Raw genomic sequence first — 20635 nt, forward strand, 5'->3', positions numbered from 1 at the left:
ATCATCAGATTTACAGCCATTTTCCTCAGACAGTGCTGTGACACTGAGTTTCTTTGATTTATTCTCAACATGGCTTCATTTTGGCCCATGCAGCCGAAGGGCCAGTGAGCTCATTCAATGGCAAGGCGTCATCCACAACTTACAAAAATCCCTATGATACTACAGTTTGCAACAATAACTAAACCTCTAATAGTGTAACAACAGTCTTAAAGAAAACCTATTCATAACTGATCCCCATCCCAGTAAACAGTCAGTGAAGACAACAAGCGAAGCGCAATGGAAAAAGTCCTAATTGATTTGAATCAACATCTGGACCCCAGGTCCACATACTGGAGTTTAGTTACCAGGTGTGCACCTTTTTATTGATTCTCACAGCTTATGCCCCTCTTTTCTGTTTTAATGTCATCTTATCTGGTTTTCATCTGGTGTTTCGCCTATTTTGTGTGGTTGTTTTTTGTGTTATTGGCTGCTTTTATGGTGCTGCCCCAGAGCGCTTTCCTCTCACATGTTGACAGGGCCATAAAGGATAAAAAGAAATAAGTATTTCCCAGTTTACTGCGCCAATTTGTTGGTTGCATACTCTTATACATCGCATGGCTTTCTGCATAGCATGGTTATGCAATGGCACCTACCTTTCAGCATGAGTGTCTTGCAGTTTAATCAAACTTGGTTCAACGGGCCACGTCACACAGCGTTACAGTCCAGCAGCCTTGAGCATATCGTTGTTAACAGTTCGCCGTCATTGCTGTATAGATATGACAGACTTTGTAGAGTGTGGGAAACTGATTGTAACCTTGGTATTTAGGATAGTGTGTTTCTTTACAGTTACATAAACACACACACACACACTCACAAAATTTAACATTGTTATATTGTGCCCATATGTTTCCCACCCTCAGCTTTCTCAGCCTGATTGCCAAGGCACATCTGGTCCTAATAAGGTGTGTTTGTGTGCGTGTGTGCGCGTGCCCCTTTGCTATGCAGCCTTTCAGCCTGGCCTTCTGTAGAAGTGGTGTTGAGTCTTTTACTGCCACCCACTGCTTTACAACACAAAGCCTATACTTTAAACTTTCGGGTAATAGTGCGTGTGCTCTGGTGAGATTGTGCTCTGATAGCAGTTATAAAAAACCACAGCTTATATTTTGTCTGTGCATATTTCAAGGCCTGTTAATCTGTTGTAACACTGCTGATTTTCCAGCTTTGATGCTGATAGCAGGGGAAGATTTGATATGACTGCAATCTGTGGGAACAGATTTAACCGAAAGTGCTCATCACCAGCTTTCGCTGAGGCACCAAAGCCTTGCAAGGAGATGTTTGGGGATTTCTTCAAGTTTTTTTTTTTTTGCTCCCATCAATCTTGTGTCTTATATCCTTTCTCAAATATTCCCCTCCCCTAGCTTAGCACAGTTCCTTTGTCACCTGTTATGCTCATAGTTTAAAATCCTGAGGGGTATTAGCTTTAAACAAAAGCAGTTTACAGCTGTTGTGATGTTGACCCTGGCAACAAAATGGCCGCAGTCCAGTCCAGTCGACAATTAAAGGCTTCAGAGGGATCATAGTTAATCACATGCAGATCACCAATAACATGACTCAAACACAAGACTTTTCCTTGTCACGATCATCCATCTGAACGCCTCTCTCTTTCACCCCAGGGTTTGCCTTCCCAGAGTGGGCCTACAAGCCAGAGTCGAGCCCGGGCTCCAGGCAGATCCAGCTGTGGCACTTCATTCTGGAGCTGCTCCGGAAAGAGGAGTACCATGATGTCATCGCCTGGCAGGGAGACTACGGAGAGTTTGTCATCAAGGACCCAGACGAGGTGGCCCGCCTGTGGGGGGCGAGGAAGTGTAAACCGCAGATGAACTACGACAAGCTCAGCAGAGCACTCAGGTGGGACTAAAGAGTGGAGGGATGGTTTTAACACGGGTCTAACAGGCGTCAGCTTCTCAAACACGGTTCACTTTATATTTTGAAACACACCTTCAGCAAGACTTTAACCATTCAAACAAGACTGCAACTCGCATTTATGAACAATATTTTCCACACATGAGATGAGTCTGGATTGTGCTTTAATGGTTCCCTCAGTTTATTTTATTTTTATTTTTTACTCCTTTACTCTCTTAGAGGAAAATCCATTATGCATTACACCCTGCAGTCATTCTCAGGGATGAAACTTGCTGATACTACCAACATGAATTACTGCGTGTTTGTAGTGGCTCCCCTTTTGTGCCTCAAGGGTTTAAGGTTCAACTCCAGACAGGAACTTTTGTCCTCGATGCTTCTAATTTTCACTCATTATCTGGTCACCCAATACTTGACTCCGGATGATCGCAGGTCCCTGAAGTCTTTTAAAATAAATGTGATACATAGTTGGTTGAAAAAAAAATCCCTTAAAATTTGTGTCTTTGCTCTAAATTCAGTTTGAAATGTGTTATTTTCATTGCACATGGAGAATTTTTGCCACACAATGCCACTTATTTCACACTCTCACACTTGGTGAGTGGGACTGTTTCTGATCCAACAGGCTGCACCCAATCATGGTTAACCTTGTTCACATATAGTCAGTGAATACTTAACATAGTTGTTTATAAGCAGAAAAGATAAAAGTATATTTAAACACTTGTTATTAAAACAGCTTTTGTCTTTGTAGTTTAACCTTTTTGGTGATGGCTGCCTGTGTAAATATATACAGGGGATAGTTGGCAATAGACCTAAAATGGTTTGTTTGTTTGTTTTTTAAAAGAAGTGCAGAAGTCTTTGGCTGGCAAACACTCAAACAGAGACACCTGAACCTGATGATGAAGAAGACGTTCGGCAGCCAGTCTGCTCATTAGTTTACGGAAATGAAAGATGCAATTTTAACAGCAAATGGCTTGAGGATAATTGTAACTCCTGATGATTAAAAGTGTTCCTGGAAATGATGAACAACATACTTTATCTGAAGTGACCTTTTCCCCATTTGGAAAGTGTTTAGTTTTGTCCTTGATTTAATGAAAAGTGTTGCTTAAAAGGTCTGAAAGTGTGAAATTAAAAAGTTAACCTTTGCTGTGCTTGCTAGTTGGCGCCAGGTTGGTTTATTATTTTAGTAAATCATAAGCACAGTTACCTGTTGTTTCTAAGATCAGTCCAGTTCAGATCTGCACTACTTTAATGAGCTTTAGACTGTGTCGGAGTAAGCTGCAACACATTAGGTTAACCCTTTAGAGCCGATCGGAGCGGGAACGCTCTGTTATGCGTAACTATTTTTAAATCCCAGTAGCACTGCAACCACGTAAGCTAGCGCAAAAATTTTTTTTGCATATGAAACCGGAGGAGTTGTACTTACATCTGATGCCATCAGCTTGTCCTAGGTCACGGTTTCCTTCCACATAAAGCTTTGCAAAAACTGCATAAAAAGCGCTTGCAGGAACAAAAACATAATATTCCAGAAACACGCTTTACCGATCTGATCAGCTGTTCAAAACACTTCCTACGTTGGAATAGACGTCAGCGCGAACTTTTGCATTTCCGCCATTACCTGCCCGAAACCGGAAGTGACGTCATTTTCGCGGAAATGTAGTCTTTTTTGCGATCAGGGCCTCAGGGCCTATACTGCTCTTTTTAAAAGTTATCTTTGACTTTATGACTTTCTGTGTCGTTTCTGGGATTCTTAGGACTCATATTGCACTGCTGGAAATAGTTTATTTTGATGCATATGGTGCTTTTTTGCAAATTTGCAGTATAATATTTATTTTCATTTTTCCTGCAGTGTATAAAAATTGGTGTATTTCAAAAATAAAACTATGAAGACACTCAAAATAAATTTCCTGTGGTGGGAAACTATTTTGTGCAACTTTTTTGTATTTACAGTTTTGAGGGATAAGACTCTTAAATTTCTCTAACTACAAATATATGTTAAAAAATCAAAAACGATTTTCAATTTTTTTGTAGTTTATTGCACTTTTTTGCAATTTATGTAATTACTATGCACTTAATGAATACATATTATTAAAATCTGGGCTATAATGGTTGTATTGATGTATAGCAACTTGAAATGCTCCCAAAAATGGCACTACAGCATGTAAAAATATAATATAAGCTCTGGCGGACTTGGTTCTATGGTAGGTCTTAAAGGGTTAATGATGGTTTCTATTTACTTTAAATTTATTTATTTTTTCCCCCCTCTAAATTATTCAGTTGGTCACCACTAACATCCCAAGTAACCAACCTGTAGCTAAGCTTAAAGTAAGCTTAGGTCTACTCACTTTTCCGTACTGCTGTAGAAGCCTTCATCACCAAAGCCGAGCCTCGTTACACCTGAGTTTTATCCATTCCACATCAGGACTGGAGAGCTAGGATGGCTCGTATTTGTTGATCTATTAACACCAATGAAAAACAGCCAGCTTTTCCCAGCTAGCTGATACTAATGCTAAGCCATATACAGTGGAACCCCGACTTATGAATGCCCCATTTAACAAAAAATTCAAGTTACGAAGGCACTTGACGGCAATATTTCTGCCCGTGTTACGGCAAAATGCCCGTGTAACGAAATCCGCTGGCTCTGATTGGCTGAGCCCAGAATCCCTACAATGCCCACAGTGCCTTCCGAATCATGTGACAACTTGTGCTTTGTTTTATTAGCCTATAACCTATCGTTCACTCAAAATGGGTGCTTCGACTTTGGAAAATTTTGTTTTTATGAAATCTATTCACAACGCAGGAGGGTAGACAGTTTCATAAATGTTAAGTTACAGCAGCTTGAATCGTGTTGTTTTGAACCTCGGGTGAACAAACTCAGTAAAGTGTGCTGGATTGATTTTTCAAATGGATCCTCTTTGAGGGTAGTAAAGTACATCAAACCACAGGGTTAGGATAACGGTCCATTCACACACAACAGAATTGGACTATGATTTATTTTTAAATTATACCGAGTCTCTTTTTTGTTTTCTGTTCATTTGAACTTGCAGGTGTTGAAAACAAACTCGAATGATATTTGAAAAATTGGAGCTGAAGAATAGCTTTCATCATAGTTTACCATGAACTGTGCTCTATTTTACAGTGAGAGACAGCAGACAGACTCTAAACTATGGGGGGGAAAGCTTTTTTTCTTCATAATTCTTTTCAGATTTCTGTTTATTGTTCAGTAATAATTCATCATAAAGACATTTAGCTACATTTCTTACTTAGTTTGAGCTCTTTTTTTTTTTTTTTTTTTTCTGCCTTTTTCGTAACTTTGATGTAGATTTTGTTTGATTTTCAACAGTTTGCGAGGTGGAAGAAAGGGGAAAAAAAAAACAACTGGTGTGTAGTCGTGATTTGTGCATCTGCGCGGCATGCTGAAACTCCAGGGTGTCAGCCGATTTAGAAACATACACCTTCACCCTCTGCAGAGCACATGTGGGATGCTGCAAATTGTTATTTAGCTTCCAGTCTGTTCTTGTGAACACGCACACATCCAGTCACTGGTGTCGCCTCCTGTGTTGTAGGTTGGTGTGGGATATAGTTTGCTATGGTGATGACTAGTTATGCTGCCTCGTCACCACACATACACACACGCGCGCGCTCCTACAAACACACACAAACACTTAACACCTTGTTATATGTCAGCCCTCCTCCAGCCCATCTGTGTTGTTTGTTGCTTCAACTTTATTTTTTCCAACATAACTTCATATGCCTGCATATTTAAAGCGATGCTTTCCAAGCTTGAATTCAGATATCAACACCAGTTTGTTGATCAGAAAGGGACGATGATGATTTTCAAATTAGAATCAAGTATTTATTTTGCAGCATTGGTTGGCTGTTAGTATACCCAACAATAAAGATAACCAGTGCAACACAAGTTGGTGTTTCTGACTCATTTTAACTTCCGTTTGAGGTTGTATGGGTAGGGTGGCTAGCGCGTACACACATCCGCCACAATCCCCTAATCTTTTTTTATTTTTATTTTTGCTGACTACTTTTTTGTCGAATGCATTAAGCGAGACAAACAACAAGCACCGCATCGATTCTTTCGAGCTCCAGCGCAGCTAATTGCACCTACGCCGGATAATGCTTGCATTTCAGAAGAAGCAATCGTCTGCATGTTGCTCAATAGTGTCCGAAACAAAAGCTTCATAAAGCTGCGCAGAGCGTATCAGTACAGGAAGTCACACCCAGGAACGGCAGAGAGTCCGGTCAGTTTTCAAAATAAAAGACTTGGAGCAGACAAAATGTTACGCTTCTGAAATGTCCACATTTCCACCTTCTGATAGTTCTTGTTATTGCACTGTCCTGAAGAGTTTGTAACCCCAACTCGAAGACAAGATCCTCTCTAAAGATTCAATGATGAGGCCATTGAGCCAGGCATTAGGGAAGACATAATGAGAGAGGCTGGGACTAACTAGTTGGCTACCACTGAGCTTGGAAATTAAGAGAGATTCAACCACTTGCAGCCAAATACACAACAAATCCATCACTAAGAAGTCATTGTACATCATAAAGGCTCGGATTTTAATCCCCACTGTAGGAGCATTTCAAGCTTAACATGTTTAAAAGACAATCAGTACTAGCAGTTTTTGGTGAAAGTGTGGTTGCATCAAAGTCAAGTCACCAAACTGTATATTCTTTTTTTAAAGTTAGGTTTTATGAGTAAATGAAGCCATTCTGTTTACCAAATGGCCCAAAATAACAGAACGCACTAACAACTGCTAAGTAAAGCAGCAGACTCATTGCCTTAACTCTGTGCAGGCCAATGGTGCCCATGTGTGCTGTTACCCCCTGCAAAGACCTATTTTGAGCATAGAGGAAAAACCATCTGAAGTGACAACACATCAGGAAATATTTGGCAGCATTGTCCTTTAAGTTCAGTCTGAAACCACTGGGTGATAAACTGGGAGCCCCTTTGATGTCCTCTGTGAACTGAAACTTATTAAACTTGTTGCTAATACACAAAAACAGACCAAATGTGAGTGTGGGCATTACAGGGCTCTTATCCCCACGAAGGAACTAAGCCACAGAGAATTAACAGTATATTAACAGTCAGTTTGATATCTCAGCAGTTACTTTCTCCCTGCTCTCAGTGTTTCACATCAAGGAGCAGCTGGAGCCAGGCTCTGCTGTGAATGCCTTTTCTGTGGTTTTCTAAACCTTTTTAACAACGAGCTGTTAATTAATTCTGACGTCGTCAGAAGAAAGTCCTCTTCATCTTTGATTGATGCTTCTCGCCGCCTTTTGAAGCAAACACGCGCCGGTACACACATGAACGTTTCTTCATTCGGTGCGTGTTATCGAGCGTATGTGTTTTTGGGCTCCTTCATATCTGCATGTGCGTTCGCTGCAGAGAAGTCGCGTCTGTACGGTCCAAAGTCCTTTCTAGTTTGTTTGAAGGAAGTTCAAAGACCACGAGGCCTCGAGAGAACCGGGGCCCCACGATGTGAGACTGGCTGCCCCATGTTGACTCGGTGCTGTTTGAGATTGTGTATGCGTGTTTCTTTCACACATATGTGCCTGCCCTTTTCCCCGATTTGTTCAAAGTGCCTTCCATTTATCATGTCAGCGAACATTATGTCCACCAGCTTTCACAGCACGCACAGCCCTGATATTATTAAGACCCACACACAGATCCTGCCATTCAATGCTGTGTGTGTGTGTGTGTATACTGATTTGTTATGAGTTTTTCCACCTTTTTTGTTTGCACTGGGTTTTGCCTGCACGCTCCTGTTAATTTTTCACCTCTACATAGTTCTCAAGTGTGGAAACAAATAGCAGTAGATGCCATTTGATTGTGATTTGACTTCATATTTCAAATCAGCTACTTTACAGAAGGAGGAAGGAAATAAAAAAACTTTATTGTTGTGAGGCTGAAGGCTTGCACAAAAGATTGAGGCGTCCACCAAAATCTTTGTTTTTCTTAACGCAAGGTTTAATTTACAGAGGTTTAATACGTAATTTGATTTATTAAATGGCCAACGAGTAGAAGAAAGGTAATACTGATTCATTGCCTAGTCGCACCCTGAGAGGCGTGTGCACCCAAAGCACTAACTAAAGTATTTCTTCTTAACACCTTTTATTGTTAAGTTACTGTGATGCATAAAGGACAGTAAAGCTGTGTGGAAATGAGCCGTCGTTTGGCAGCTCCGTCAAAGTAAACTGACAGAAAAAGCTTCTTTCAGCTGCTCCCTAATTCACATGATTTCTCTATAGATTTTTATCCTTACACAAACCCAACGGGATTTAGAAAACCTAAAATGATGTGTCACACATTTATCTTAGATTTTTTTAAAGATGTCCTGATACATAAAACCTGAGCGTTGAAAGGTGGTGTCCCTTGTTTTTCACCTTTTTCTGTTTTCCCTCTAGTTTGCTGTGCATGTCGGTAGTTTTTGTTGTTGGCTTGCCTGTTTTCTGCCTGCGTCGTATGTTTGAGCCTTTGTGCCTGTTGTATATCTGCCTGTAGTGCTGTGTGTGTGTGTCTGCGTTACATCTGCGTGGGCGTGCGTAGCAGTCGGCTGTCAGAAGAGGCCCTCCACTCATTGAGTCGCTGAGGGGCTGGGTGAGCTCCTGTTTCACTCACGGTTGTTCTCACTTGTTCCAGACTCCTCTGACTAATGCTCACACAGGAGCAGCTTCATTATTACCACTAATATTACATCCATGATTATTGGCTTTCTGTCACTTGCAGCGTGACTCATTGATTGGAAGAATATTTCACTTTGCAGTTACATCACTGCACAGTTAATATAAACGTATTCCGGCTGTTTCAACTGCACGTGTTTGGCTCTTGGGTTATGTATGCATGTTATTTGTCCACAAATAAACTATTGATCTTTCTACGTGAACGGTTATATATGGATCAATGGCCGCATTAGAGGCAGGCACACAAGCAAAATACTCGTAGCGTTTTATATTCAGCCACCTCCGACGCCGGAGAGCAGCTCAATACAATTTATTAACACTAAGAGGCTTATTTTTAGCTCTGTATTCACAGAAATCCATATTTCTCTCTTAATATGTAACCACTGAGCTCATCTGCACATGATGCCTCCGATAATGATGAACAGCTTCTTAGATTTCTCACATTGAAGTGACCGGTCACAGCTGAATGAGAGACACTGATGCCCAAGTTTTTTGTAAAGAAATATGAATGTAGTTTGTTCCCGAGGCTATCGGTGAGTCACAGGGAGCCATTTTATCGTCTTTCAGAGCTCGCTATTCACTCCTCTGCATCGCTGTGTGTATTGACGATGACTAATACAGCCTTACTAATGGAGCCGCCTGGGTAAGACGGAGTCTGAACGGCTGTCTCACTTCCTTAAGTAATCCCAGAGAGAGCTGGAATTTAACTGCGAACAGCTTGTTTAATTGTCTGCTGTACACTGAGCAGTGTAAAGCTACGACGCAGGGAGGGCTCTGAACAGCCACACATTGGGCTTATTGTTTGTCGGTTTGATTTAACATGGCCAAAAACACCAATTCTGTAACATTAAGCATGAAAATCAACATTGAACATGAAAGTCTTGGTAAGTTGAAAGCCTGTTTGTGACCCTGAGGTTGAATGCAGCGGCTGTTCGTGTTTTATGTTCCTGTAGTTTTTTTTTCTCTCCTTATTTTAAGAGCTGAAAATCTTGTAATGACTCTAAACATCTTTCCGCTCATTTTACACCACTATGCACAACTTCTAGAAGACAGCTGAGCTTTGATTTGGTTTTAATATCCACAAAGGGGCTGCAGACTTAGTGTTTCTGATATACAGGCAAACATGTTGGCTAACGAGTGAGTTATCACTGGTGTCTTATCGTTCTGTGGCAGCTCAGCGCTGTGCTTATCCGTGCTTTCACACTCCTTTAAATGCGAGACTACAACAAAAGCGGCCACAATCAAAGTTTTACTACATGTTACTTAAGATATGTTAGCGTGCTGGGACATAACATTGTTTTTTGTCATTCTCTCTTCAGATACTACTACAACAAGAGGATCCTACACAAGACCAAAGGGAAGAGATTCACCTACAAGTTCAACTTCAACAAGCTAGTGCTGGTCAATTACCCCTTCATCGACATGGGCTCTGGTACGTACACATCACATCACTTTTAATTCAACCACAGGGTTGTTCCTGGCTCAGCAGGTCCACATGTAAGGAGTCTGTTACCGGGCTTAACTGAAGTGATGTTATATTTTTCCCATCTGATAAGAAAAAAAGCATTTTACGTTTTGAGTAAAGCGAGCTTTGAAAAACTTTTTTATTTTGGTGGAAAGCCAAAACGTCTTTCATTAGCACCACAAAAAAGTGATTTTCAGTCAAGGTGGGGGCTGTGGGAGGTTGGAGACACTTTACGAGGTGAACTTTAGTCTTAAAACACACACTAGTCTGGGAATAAATCCCTACCTGATGGCCTCTTTCCCCACCAGCTCCACCTCCTTTTTTCCCCTTGTTTTCTTTTTCTTTTTCTTTTCCTTTTTTTTTTTTTTTTTTTGGATTTCTACTTAAAGTTAAAAATTCTCATCATGTTTTGATAATTTAAGCTGATAATCCTGTTAAATAATTAAATTACCATAATCGATCAGATTAATTATTACTATGTTATTATCCTAGCTGTGCATCCCTACATGTGCTCTTTTCTTGTACACATGCTTTCTCAGCTGCTGCAGCAGGAATTTCCAATAAATGAACTTTACTTGATGGCAGGAGGCGAAATTCTTAAGTTTTGCAGGAGCAGTTGGGCATTAACGTGTTTTTGACGTGGCAAAAGAAACTGCAGCTCCCGGGGAGGCGGTGTTTGCTCCCACCGAGCCTCCGCTCTGACAGGTTTACAGCAATCAGCGACTAGCTGAGTTCATCACTGTGTTGTAGAGCTTGCGAATGTGGTGCTGAGACCTGCTACAATTCCTGCATCCGGCACATTTTCGCGCTCACAGGCTGCCCCAGCACCCCTTCTAACACTTCACTGACACCACCTCGTGTTGCAGTCTCTGCACCTTGTTTATGTAGTAGGATGTTATCCTTACCTGTTGGTTAATTTGGCGACAACCTTGAGGGTTCAGCAGGTATCATGTCAGTGAATATCTGCTCTTCTCGTAGACTCATGGATGCTCAGCTCATCTCGTCTGAGCTTGGTTAGCTCACGTAGTTATCTGGATTTTATCTCAATTTATACTCCGGGCCCTTAAGCAGGATTTTGGGTGCTCAGAATACTGAAAACAGAGATAATTTCCATTTATTTAGTGACATATAAAGATAAAGGGCTCAAGCTGAACATGGGGCATGTTTAAGAGTGTTATTAAAAATAGTTTTCAAGTGTCTGTGATTTAAATAAACGTGGCTTGTTGGCTCACCTTCTGACAGCTACTGCGAAATATGACTCGCATAGTTTTTTGTTGTTTTTTTATACAAAACAGTTTTTAGGTGTCGATTTTTCTCTTATTTCTCAGTAAAGATACCAGCAACGCGTTTGCCATGAACAGAAGATTATATTCTACTGCAAATCTAAATCTTTTTCTTTTCATTGCCCTGACTTTGGTTTGAAATCGGAGAAAGAATGCTTTTAAAGCCAACAAAGCCCAAAAGAGTGTATATAACAGACATTCAAATATTATTGTCTGAGAAAGTTTCCAGTCTGTGCGGTGGGGGGCCTCACTAATTTACTCGCCAAAGACAAATATTGTAGGTAAAGACTCGAACGTACTAATCCACCCTGCCTTGGTTACAGATGACGTTCACTGAATTTAATTTAATTTTTTTTTTTCTTTTAGTCTGAGCTGGATGCCATCCTAGTGAAACGTACAGCGTGTAAAATTTGTGCGCGCACGCCTGAGTGTGCCACGTCCCAGCTTCGCCCCGGTCTCGAAGCCGACTCTCGTTCTGGTCCCGGCCACCCAGTGTAAACACAGCCCATATGGAGCGTTAGATCCTGGGGTGACATAAGTGCAGCACGAAACTTTAATTATAGCCTCCGTGTGATGTGGCCCACACACTGACATGTTGTGATATGATGGTTTCATGCGACGGTTGCACGCACGCCCACGTCAATCTGGATCGATTGGTGAGCACAGACGCGGCGAACATACATGCACGCATGCAGTTTTTCTCTCTGCGCTCGTCATCGCTGACACACATGGCAGATGTGCTCAGAAACCTCACTCAGCAGCTCTGGAGGGGAAAAAAAAAACAGAAGAGCCCAACCCATGTTTGTGATGGCAGTAAGAGCAACTTTTCCAATATTTAATTCTGGCACGTGCTCGGATGCCAAGAATTTATTGCCGTGCCACAGTCTCCCTGGCGAGGAGAGGGAGAGGAGGAGGGGGAGCGAAGGAGAAGGGAACTTGTGGCTTAGTGTGTAACCCGCTGTTTTTTTGTGTGTGTGCGCCTGTGACCCTCTGGTTAAAATAAAACCTCCTGTCATTAGTGACTTTTCCCATTCTCTTCAGGTTCAGAGGGTAGTTTGTGGAAATTTTAGAAATGTAAAAATCTAAAATAAGTCAGCTCGATGTTTCAGCCAGTGTTTTGCGAGCTAGACTGAGGTAACTTAGGCCCAGGGAGGATTGGGAAAACTGTCTTCAGATAGTCCACAGTGCTTTCATATTACTCCTGTGCATCCATTCACCAGCTTCCAGTGAAATTCAGAGGTTTTTTAAAGCACATTATTTACATGAAAGCTCGAACATGGCCTGTTTCTGTAGCTCACCTGCTAAGATCTTATTCTGGCATTCGCTCTTATTTTTAATCCAGTTCACAGACGAAAGGATGTATATGTAAAACTTGGTGACATCTGTTTGATTTTTGCTTCCTCACAGGCCGAGGAGTCCCCCAGAGTGCTCCGCCCGTGCCGTCCGGAGGCACCCACTTCCGTTTTCCCCCCTCCACACCATCCGAGGTCCTCTCATCCACAGAGGAGCTGCGCAGCCCGGGAATGTTCAGCAGCGTGGGCCGCCGCATGGCCCGCGGCTCCGTGAGCGACTGCAGCGACGGCACCTCCACCAACTCTGAGCTGGAGGAGGCTGTGGGTGCAGAGGACAGGGTTGGGGGTCCTGAGAGAGCTTTCAGGAGTCTCCTTCCCCCCCGCATGCCTCATGAGTCTCTGTTCAGGGTCTACGGTGGAGCCCCAAATCCTGGGCTCCCCAGACCTGCTCCCAGAGTCCACCCAGAGCCTCTGTCCCCATTCCCCATCTCACCCCTACCCGGCTCTGGAGGTCTGCTGGCCCCAACTCTCTCCCCAGCCCTGTCTATGACCCCCACCCCTCACCTCTCTTACACCCCGTCCCCCTCCATGTCGTCCCCCATGTTGGGCTCCCACTTCTCCTTCAACCCGGAGGACATGAAGCACTACCTACAGGCTCATACCCAGTCCGTCTACAACTACCACCTCAGCCCCCGAGCATTCCTCCACTACCCCAATATCGTCATCCCACAGCCCCACCGCCCCACCCCCGAGAAACCGGCCACTGCACATCACCTCCACGGCCCACCCATGCCGCTCTCTCATTCCCTCAGTCAGCAGCCCGGAGGCGGAGAGGAAGGACACCAGCATCCATCGCCATTCAAGTTCAAGCTGCAGCCACCTCCGCTCGGACGCAAGCAGAGGGAAGCGGGAAGCTCAATGGCCGCTTCTTCCTCCTCCTCTTCCAGCCAGTCCTCCTCGTTTACAGGGTCCAGTCAGATGACCAATTCTCTGCTGAGCAGAGGGCCGCCTAATATCAAGGTGAGTCTCCAAGCACACGTGCATGAGCCAAAACTGAGTTTGCATCACATCTCATAAGACTGAAGGTGCAACTTTGTGTCCAGAAATTTCAGCCCGGCAAATCCACAAAAGTTACAAATATCTCTGAAATATCTTCTTCAGCTGGGTCACATTACAGCTTTATGTCATTTAGTTCAAACAAACTGTTTAATGTGTCACCAGAAATATATTTAAGAAATTCTTTCTCTCCAGGTGGAGCCCATTTCAGACATAGAGTCAGAAGAAGATGTAGAGGTGACCGACATCAGTGAGGAAGATGAAAAGAATCATAACGATGAGGACAATGAAGGCGATATCTTCACACCGACAGCTGGCCACAACAATCACCATCAGCTAAACAACCATCACCAGGCTAACGGAAACAGCAGCAGCCCCTCTGCTCCTCTTCCTCAGAACAATAACCCCGACGATGACCCCGACGATGAGGTCTTCAAGACCCCCGCCACGCCTCCTATCGGTGGGGGTGGTGGCCTGGCCTTCCCTCTGATCAGTCTGAAGAGCGAGCCGGGGAGCCAAGCAGCTCCCATCAGCCCCGGAGGCACGCGCTGCATCCCGCTGAAACTTCGCTTCAAGCGCCGCTGGAGCAAAGACCAGAAGATGGAGGCGGACGGAGAGAGGGACGAGGCAGAGGACAAGAAAGTGCGGGCTGAAGGCGAGGAGGAGGCGGAGAGAAGAGGAAGCGAGGTGGAGAACGGAGGAGGACGAGGAGAGGGGGTTATTTTGGGGCTAATGCTGCCGCCGCCTCCCACCCAGCGCAGAGCGAGCTCGGAGCTGCAGAGGGCCACAGCGCAGCTGTCTCTGGAGAACTCCGGCTGCTGAGCTCCACGCATGCACAGGATCTGACTTGGAGACAAGACCTCGGATAGTCTCGTCGGTCCTCGCCAGCAGTAGTAAACGTAGCAGGATTTGATTTGACGCAAGAGTTCGTTTGATGCTAAAATGGAGACAAACGCTTAAAGGTTTAATGCGCTTTGATTTAGCTCTTCAGCTTCTATGTGAACATGCGTGTGTATCATATGCAGGAATGTGTGTTTTTGTGCAATAATTCGAGGAGTCGTTGGTCTCTTTTTCCTCGTACACTTCTTAAATTGCAGAACAAAATATTTTCCTTCATATGAAACACCAACATGTTCAAATAGAGAGAAAAATTTGGCAGCTTTGTTTCCGTTTTCGCATCGTCACGTCTTTTGGCGGTCAGTACTGTCAGCAGGTAGCTGCTCGGCATTATGATGTATGTAAAAGCTTGGGTTGCCTCTAATGTACAGTAAGGCGAGACGCCTCGCATCTCACCAGATGCAGTGGACGCCGTCTCTCCTGTGACTCGAACACTAAGAGATAACCAAACTTAGATTGTACATGGATTTTTGCCCACTTCTATTTCTTTTAACATTAGAGTTCTGCAGAGAGGGCGTCTGCTCTTTAATATCCATTTGCACACTGCCTCATCCATCCCTCCACACCCTCACAGTGCCAGTAAGGTCTGCCATGGTTCCCCCCACATCGCATCTGTGCCCAGATTACGTCTTTGATGGGATTAATGGGTCCTTCTTCTGGAACTTTGAGACAAAATACAAGGGTGCAAAGATCCAGGTTGTAAGAAAGTAGAATTCCCCTCTCTCCTTTGTACTCACCATAACAGACAGTTCCTGATTTTAAAAAAGGAAGAAAAAAGAGACTTTTAACCGCCCTGATGGAGATTATAGAAGTGCCTCTCTGTCTGCACCCGTCACCTTGCAGTTCCTTACAGGACGGAGAGCTGCGAGCTAAAAAAGAGCCGACCTCGCTCCGAAGGATCTTACGGACTTGAGGTGATTAGAAAGAGCTCAGCAATCAGCGGGGACACCACGGGACTCAGGGGCCTCCTCGTCCTCGGCTCGTTCGCTGTACAGACAAGAGATGAACGAAGCTGAAAAGGAGAGGACTGTTTTCCTGACCCGTCGCACAAGATTGTTTGCAAATGAATTCGACGTTGTACAGCAAAAAGCATCCGGGTCTGGGAAGAGAGCGGCGGATATTTCTCTCCAATTTTCTCTTCGGTTGTTGCGGAAATGAGGAAGCATCCACTAGCAAGGCTGTAATTACACACACTCCCACAGAAACAAGTGTGTGTGTGTGTTTGTGGACCCAAAGCTGGTGCACTAACCTCGAGGATACAGAGGGTTTCTCTGCTTTTTATGTCCCTGCGTGACTTCGCACAATCACCGAGGGGTTTTTGGAGGTTTGATGGCGTCTGATTTAAAAACTCTCGTCTGCATTCCCCTGATTTGTTTTTAGGACTTCTGTCAAAGGACGTTTGTGCCTCTTGAGGACGTGGACAGTATTTTAGGGCATTTTTGCAGTGATCTGAGGGCTTTCTGTGTTTTGGATATAATCTGTTCACGTGATGTTTTGTTTTTGTATTTGAGAAGCAGCGATTCGTCTAACGGCGGGGTGGGTGGGCGAACAAGAACGGGAACCATGAAATGAATGTCGAGCATCAAGGTTAACTCAGGCAAACCTTCACTGAGATGTTGCTATAACAGCTCATTTTTATGTCGTTTTATTCAGAGTTTTAAACAGAAATGTGCCCGTTTTAAAGAACAACAGGTAGATTGTGCCTTTTTTTTTTTTCTCGAGTTTTATTGACCTACCCCCGGCTTAATGTTTTATCTCACACACAGAGTACCACCATGCCTTCTGCTTTTGTAAAAGATACAGAATAAGTAAATCTACACATATATATTTTATTCAAATATATATTGAATTCAAATATTATATTTCAATATGGTCATTTGATACAAATCAGGAGAATCCTACTATTTTTAATGGTAAAGATGTGTGTGTATATACTCTAATGGGCATATTATTACCATTATAATTCAGCCTTTGCCTTCTCACCCTTGCCTTCTCTTTGACCGTTGAGCTGCAGCGACAAAAGGCCACTGGTATCAGAGTTTTATATTTATATTGTTCAAAAAAACGGGGGGGAAGCAGTTATTGTGTATTCAGGGGACGGAGGGTGTGACTTGGAGAAAGGAGTGAACTTTTAACCCGGTGGTTCTCGAACTTAAAAGTTCACACCTCACACGTTTTTTTGTTGTTGTTTTTTCCCTTATCAAACTTTCAGGCATCAAATTTGTTCGTTTTAGTTCCACTTCATGTTCCACAGTTTGAGACCTGCTGATTTAACCTGACCCGGGTTAACTCATTATGACTCTGTTATCTGGTGTGTTTGTTTTAATGCCCGTGGAGTGGCAGCTGGGTGGAGTTTAACCACCACAACACGGAGTCTGTCGCAAGAAAGGCAAATTTAGGAGGGGTTGTCCTCCCGTTTGCTCGCTCTCCACCCGCCTCAAACTTAAAAATCAGCTTAAAAGAGGTGAAGGTCGCAAAACAGGGAGCGGGGAACGGACTCGTGTGTTCAGGGCGCTTTCTGATTGGACGGCACAGGTATTCAGCTTCATGTCGCCACATGAGGTCAGCAGGGCCACAGCTGTGATAGGACTGGACTTTGACTGAGGATTCGAAGCTTTGTGTGTCTGTGCTGATCTGAAGCCTACACACACACACACACAGTACGATGGTTAGCGAGGCTTTACTGTGGCTACAATAAAGGGAAACATGACATCACACCTGACATCAGACGCCTCCGCAGTCTTTTGGCGCTGCCATAGAAACTGCAGCCAATCACACGCAGCGAGGAAACTGCATCAGTAAACCTCAGGGCAGAGTGGAGAGAGAGAGAGGGACTTCCCATAATCTGACTCGCTCATTCTTGTCTGTGTGTGTGTGGTTTCTATGGTTAAGCCGTTTACACACACACACACACACACACACACACACACACACACACACACACACACACAGACAGAGCTTTTTAGCCCAGTCTGCAGAGTCTTGGTGCAGGTTTTAGTCCTGTTTGTCCAACCAGCTCCAGTCTCAAATCCATGTCCTAAACCAATCATCAGCTGTCTCCATCAGGCACGTGGTACGTGTCCACAGGGGTGTTTTGGACACACTTTTGAAGTTGATGAGCAAAAATCCCACCAGCTCTGATGAAGGACCCTGACAGCGTAGAGTCTGCATATCTGCTCACATGCATACATTTACCTAAAGACAGAGCACCTCCGGCTTTCTCCATTCATTGCGTACAGCCTAGCGGGATTGCCTGGAGCTTGATTTGCTCTCACAGGTGTCACAGTGCACCAGGACACCCCTGATTTGTTTAAAGCAGCCTCACCTTTGGCACCAGAAACACCTGTGGCCTCATTTTCAGGGCTCTTCTCTCGAGCAGTGTTGCTCTCTTAAATCCCACTCCTCCTTAAATTTGATTGGTCAGAGAGAGAGGTCACAGTGATGGGGAAAAACCTACACCGTAAACTCTGAGGGAACTTCAAGGACAGATGTAGCAGTTAACACGAGTCTGGTAGAGGAAAATAAAAACACCCGAACTGTTACACCTGTGCTGCCTTACCTGACAACAGAATAACAGTTTCCCACCAGCTTCACATTTTCACTCCTCAGCCTCATCAGTGCTGTTCTTACCATTTTTCTTCTGTATTATTTCAGACGTATTACTGTTACTCTTGTAATTATTATCTTATTAACATTAATAATTTTTTTTAAATTGCATTGTATCCTCTCGCCACGACCCGGCCTCTTCTCCATTAATTCCTGGTTTTCTGTGAGTTTGCGCTCTTTCCGTAACTAGTCGGCTTCAGTGCAGTCTTTATTTTTTATTATTTTTCTTTTAATTACGCTGATTTTATAACCGTGTTACCGTGGACAGGAGCGGGGTCACATTAACCCCCCCACGTGCTCTACAGCGAGGGGGTCAGACACAGTCATTTTCATTTTATGATGATATGTATATATATTTTCCCTTTTTTTTTTTTTTTTTTTTTTTTTTTTTTTGGAGGACTCTGTAAGAAAAAGAGCATTGTACTGTTTAACCATTTTATTATTTGCAACGTTTCCCCCTGTGTTTTCACTCGGGTCTCTGTCTCTCCTCTCATGTCCACCTCAGCGGTGAGCGCTCACTCCAGAGGACAGACGGAGACTTGTTTTTTTTTTATGTCATGGAGGATCCACATGTACTTCTGTTTCACTGCTATCTGTTCATCTTCATTTGTAATTAAATAATAATCAGGGTTCATTAAAAAAAGGTCAGTTTCTGTCTTTATTTCATGTTTCTGCCACTTGAAAACACAATGGGGAGTTTGTTTACGGACTTTGATGTTAGCTGGAGTTAGAATTCAGGAAAATTTTAAATTTACTGACATTTTTTGTAGATATTTTGACTGTAGATGAGTAAAATATACCCAGATACCTGGTTTGTTGTACCATTATCTAATATTTTCAGTAAAAATACACATTTAGAGTGGTAGATGCTCATGTAAAGTATATCCAAAACCCTATTTTGGTAAGGGGCAGGCAATCCATGGAGTAGGCTTAGGAAGTAGGTGGCCCGACGGTGCTTCCTTTTGTCAGAGGTGCTGCACTGTTGTCCAAATAAGCATCATTTTAAACTGTGAATCATGCAAAGCTACTGTAGTAGAGTGTAAATTTTTATGATTGCCGCCCCCTTTTTTTAAGGTTGGGATAAAGCAGTGATTCTAAGGCATTTTATACTATATTGTTAAAAAAAACAAAAAACTGCGCAAGCACTTTGCAACAGTGGGAAGGAAGAACGCCCTTTTAACAGGAAGGAACCTTCAGCACAGCCAGGCTCAGGGAGGGTTGAGAAAACCGACATGCTGCAGTGGCACATAAATTCGTCTGGTGTTGTGCTTTGTAGCGTACAGTCGCTACGAAGATGGCTAGCACCTAGTCATCCACAATTTCATCATTAGATGGTAAGCCTCGTGCTCACTATCTGATGATAAAGTTTACATTGTGCAGATACAGAACTTATAACACCTCTCAGGGGCACATGTCTATGATTCAGTTCCTTATAAAGATCATCTATGCTATTGAGATCTGGAGACTGGCTAGGACACTCCATGACCTTAATGTGCTTCTTCAGCCACTCCTTTGTTGCCTTGGTGGTATGCTTTGGGTCACAGTCATGCTGGAAGATCCAAACACAGCCCATCTTCAGTACTGAGGGAAGGAGGTTCTCGTTGAAGATTTTACAGTACATGGCCCCTAAATGCAGTGAAGTCGTTTTGTGCTCTTAACAAAAACATAAAGCCAAACTGTAATGCTTCCACCTCTGTGCTTGACTGTGGGGGTGGTGTTCTTTGGGTCATACTCAGCACTTTCTCCCAAGCGTTATCGGAATCATTTAGGCCCGGGGTGGGGAACTCCAGGCCTCAAGGGCTGGAGTCCTGCAGATTTTAGATCTCACCCTGGGTCAACACACCTGAATCAAATGATTAGTTCATTACCAGGAATTTTAAGACATGCTGAGGAAGTAATTTAGCCTTTTAAATCAGCTCTGTTGGATCAAGAACACGTCTAAAACCTGCAGGACACCGGCCCTAATAATCCATTTAAAATGGTCCGAAAGGCTTCAGCATCCCAATTTAGTAGAGGCTTCACTTAGTTATTTCGCTGCTAATGGTCTAGTTAAAAAAATCTAACTGCGCAAATGTTACAGAGGTAGAAACTATTCAAAGAGAACAAGTCCTCCCCTTGTGTCAGCTGTAAGCATGTTTACTTCTGCTGTTTACCTGGATTGACTCACTTTTGTAACGAGCCTCAGGTGGCCATTAAAGGAACTGCAGTCAGGCGCTTCACGTGGGCTTTGTTTTTCATCCCTGGAGGTTTCTGCTGGGCTCAAAGCTGGTCTGCAAATGTTTCTCTGCTGTTCTGAACAGATGTTAAACTTGAACATGTAGCGGCTGGAATAACAGAAAATGTCTGATTCGTCTTCACAGTCAGGTCTTTTAACATTTTCTAGATAATTAATGAACAGATAACGAATATAATCATTAGCGACATCCTGATTGGCTGTTAAGAGGAGA

General features: G+C 43.4%; 1 protein-coding gene across 1 annotated transcript in view; it reads left to right on the forward strand.

The window, feature by feature from the left end:
- The window catches only part of erf (Ets2 repressor factor), a 45458-nt gene extending 26876 nt beyond the window's left edge, over positions 1 to 18582 (forward strand). Inside the window, exons 2-5 of the mRNA XM_085395197.1 lie at positions 1653 to 1887; positions 9909 to 10021; positions 12745 to 13649; positions 13881 to 18582. Coding sequence (XP_085251323.1) covers positions 1653 to 1887; positions 9909 to 10021; positions 12745 to 13649; positions 13881 to 14507 — 1880 coding nt within the window. The 3' untranslated portion in view covers positions 14508 to 18582. The remainder of the gene's footprint in view (positions 1 to 1652; positions 1888 to 9908; positions 10022 to 12744; positions 13650 to 13880) is intronic.
- Positions 18583 to 20635: the final 2053 nt, after the last annotated feature.

The sequence above is a fragment of the Rhamphochromis longiceps genome, linkage group LG22 (genome assembly GCF_057381845.1).
Source record: "Rhamphochromis longiceps isolate RC_006_pf linkage group LG22, R_longiceps_female_GT1.1, whole genome shotgun sequence".
Taxonomy (NCBI): Eukaryota; Metazoa; Chordata; class Actinopteri; order Cichliformes; family Cichlidae; genus Rhamphochromis; species Rhamphochromis longiceps.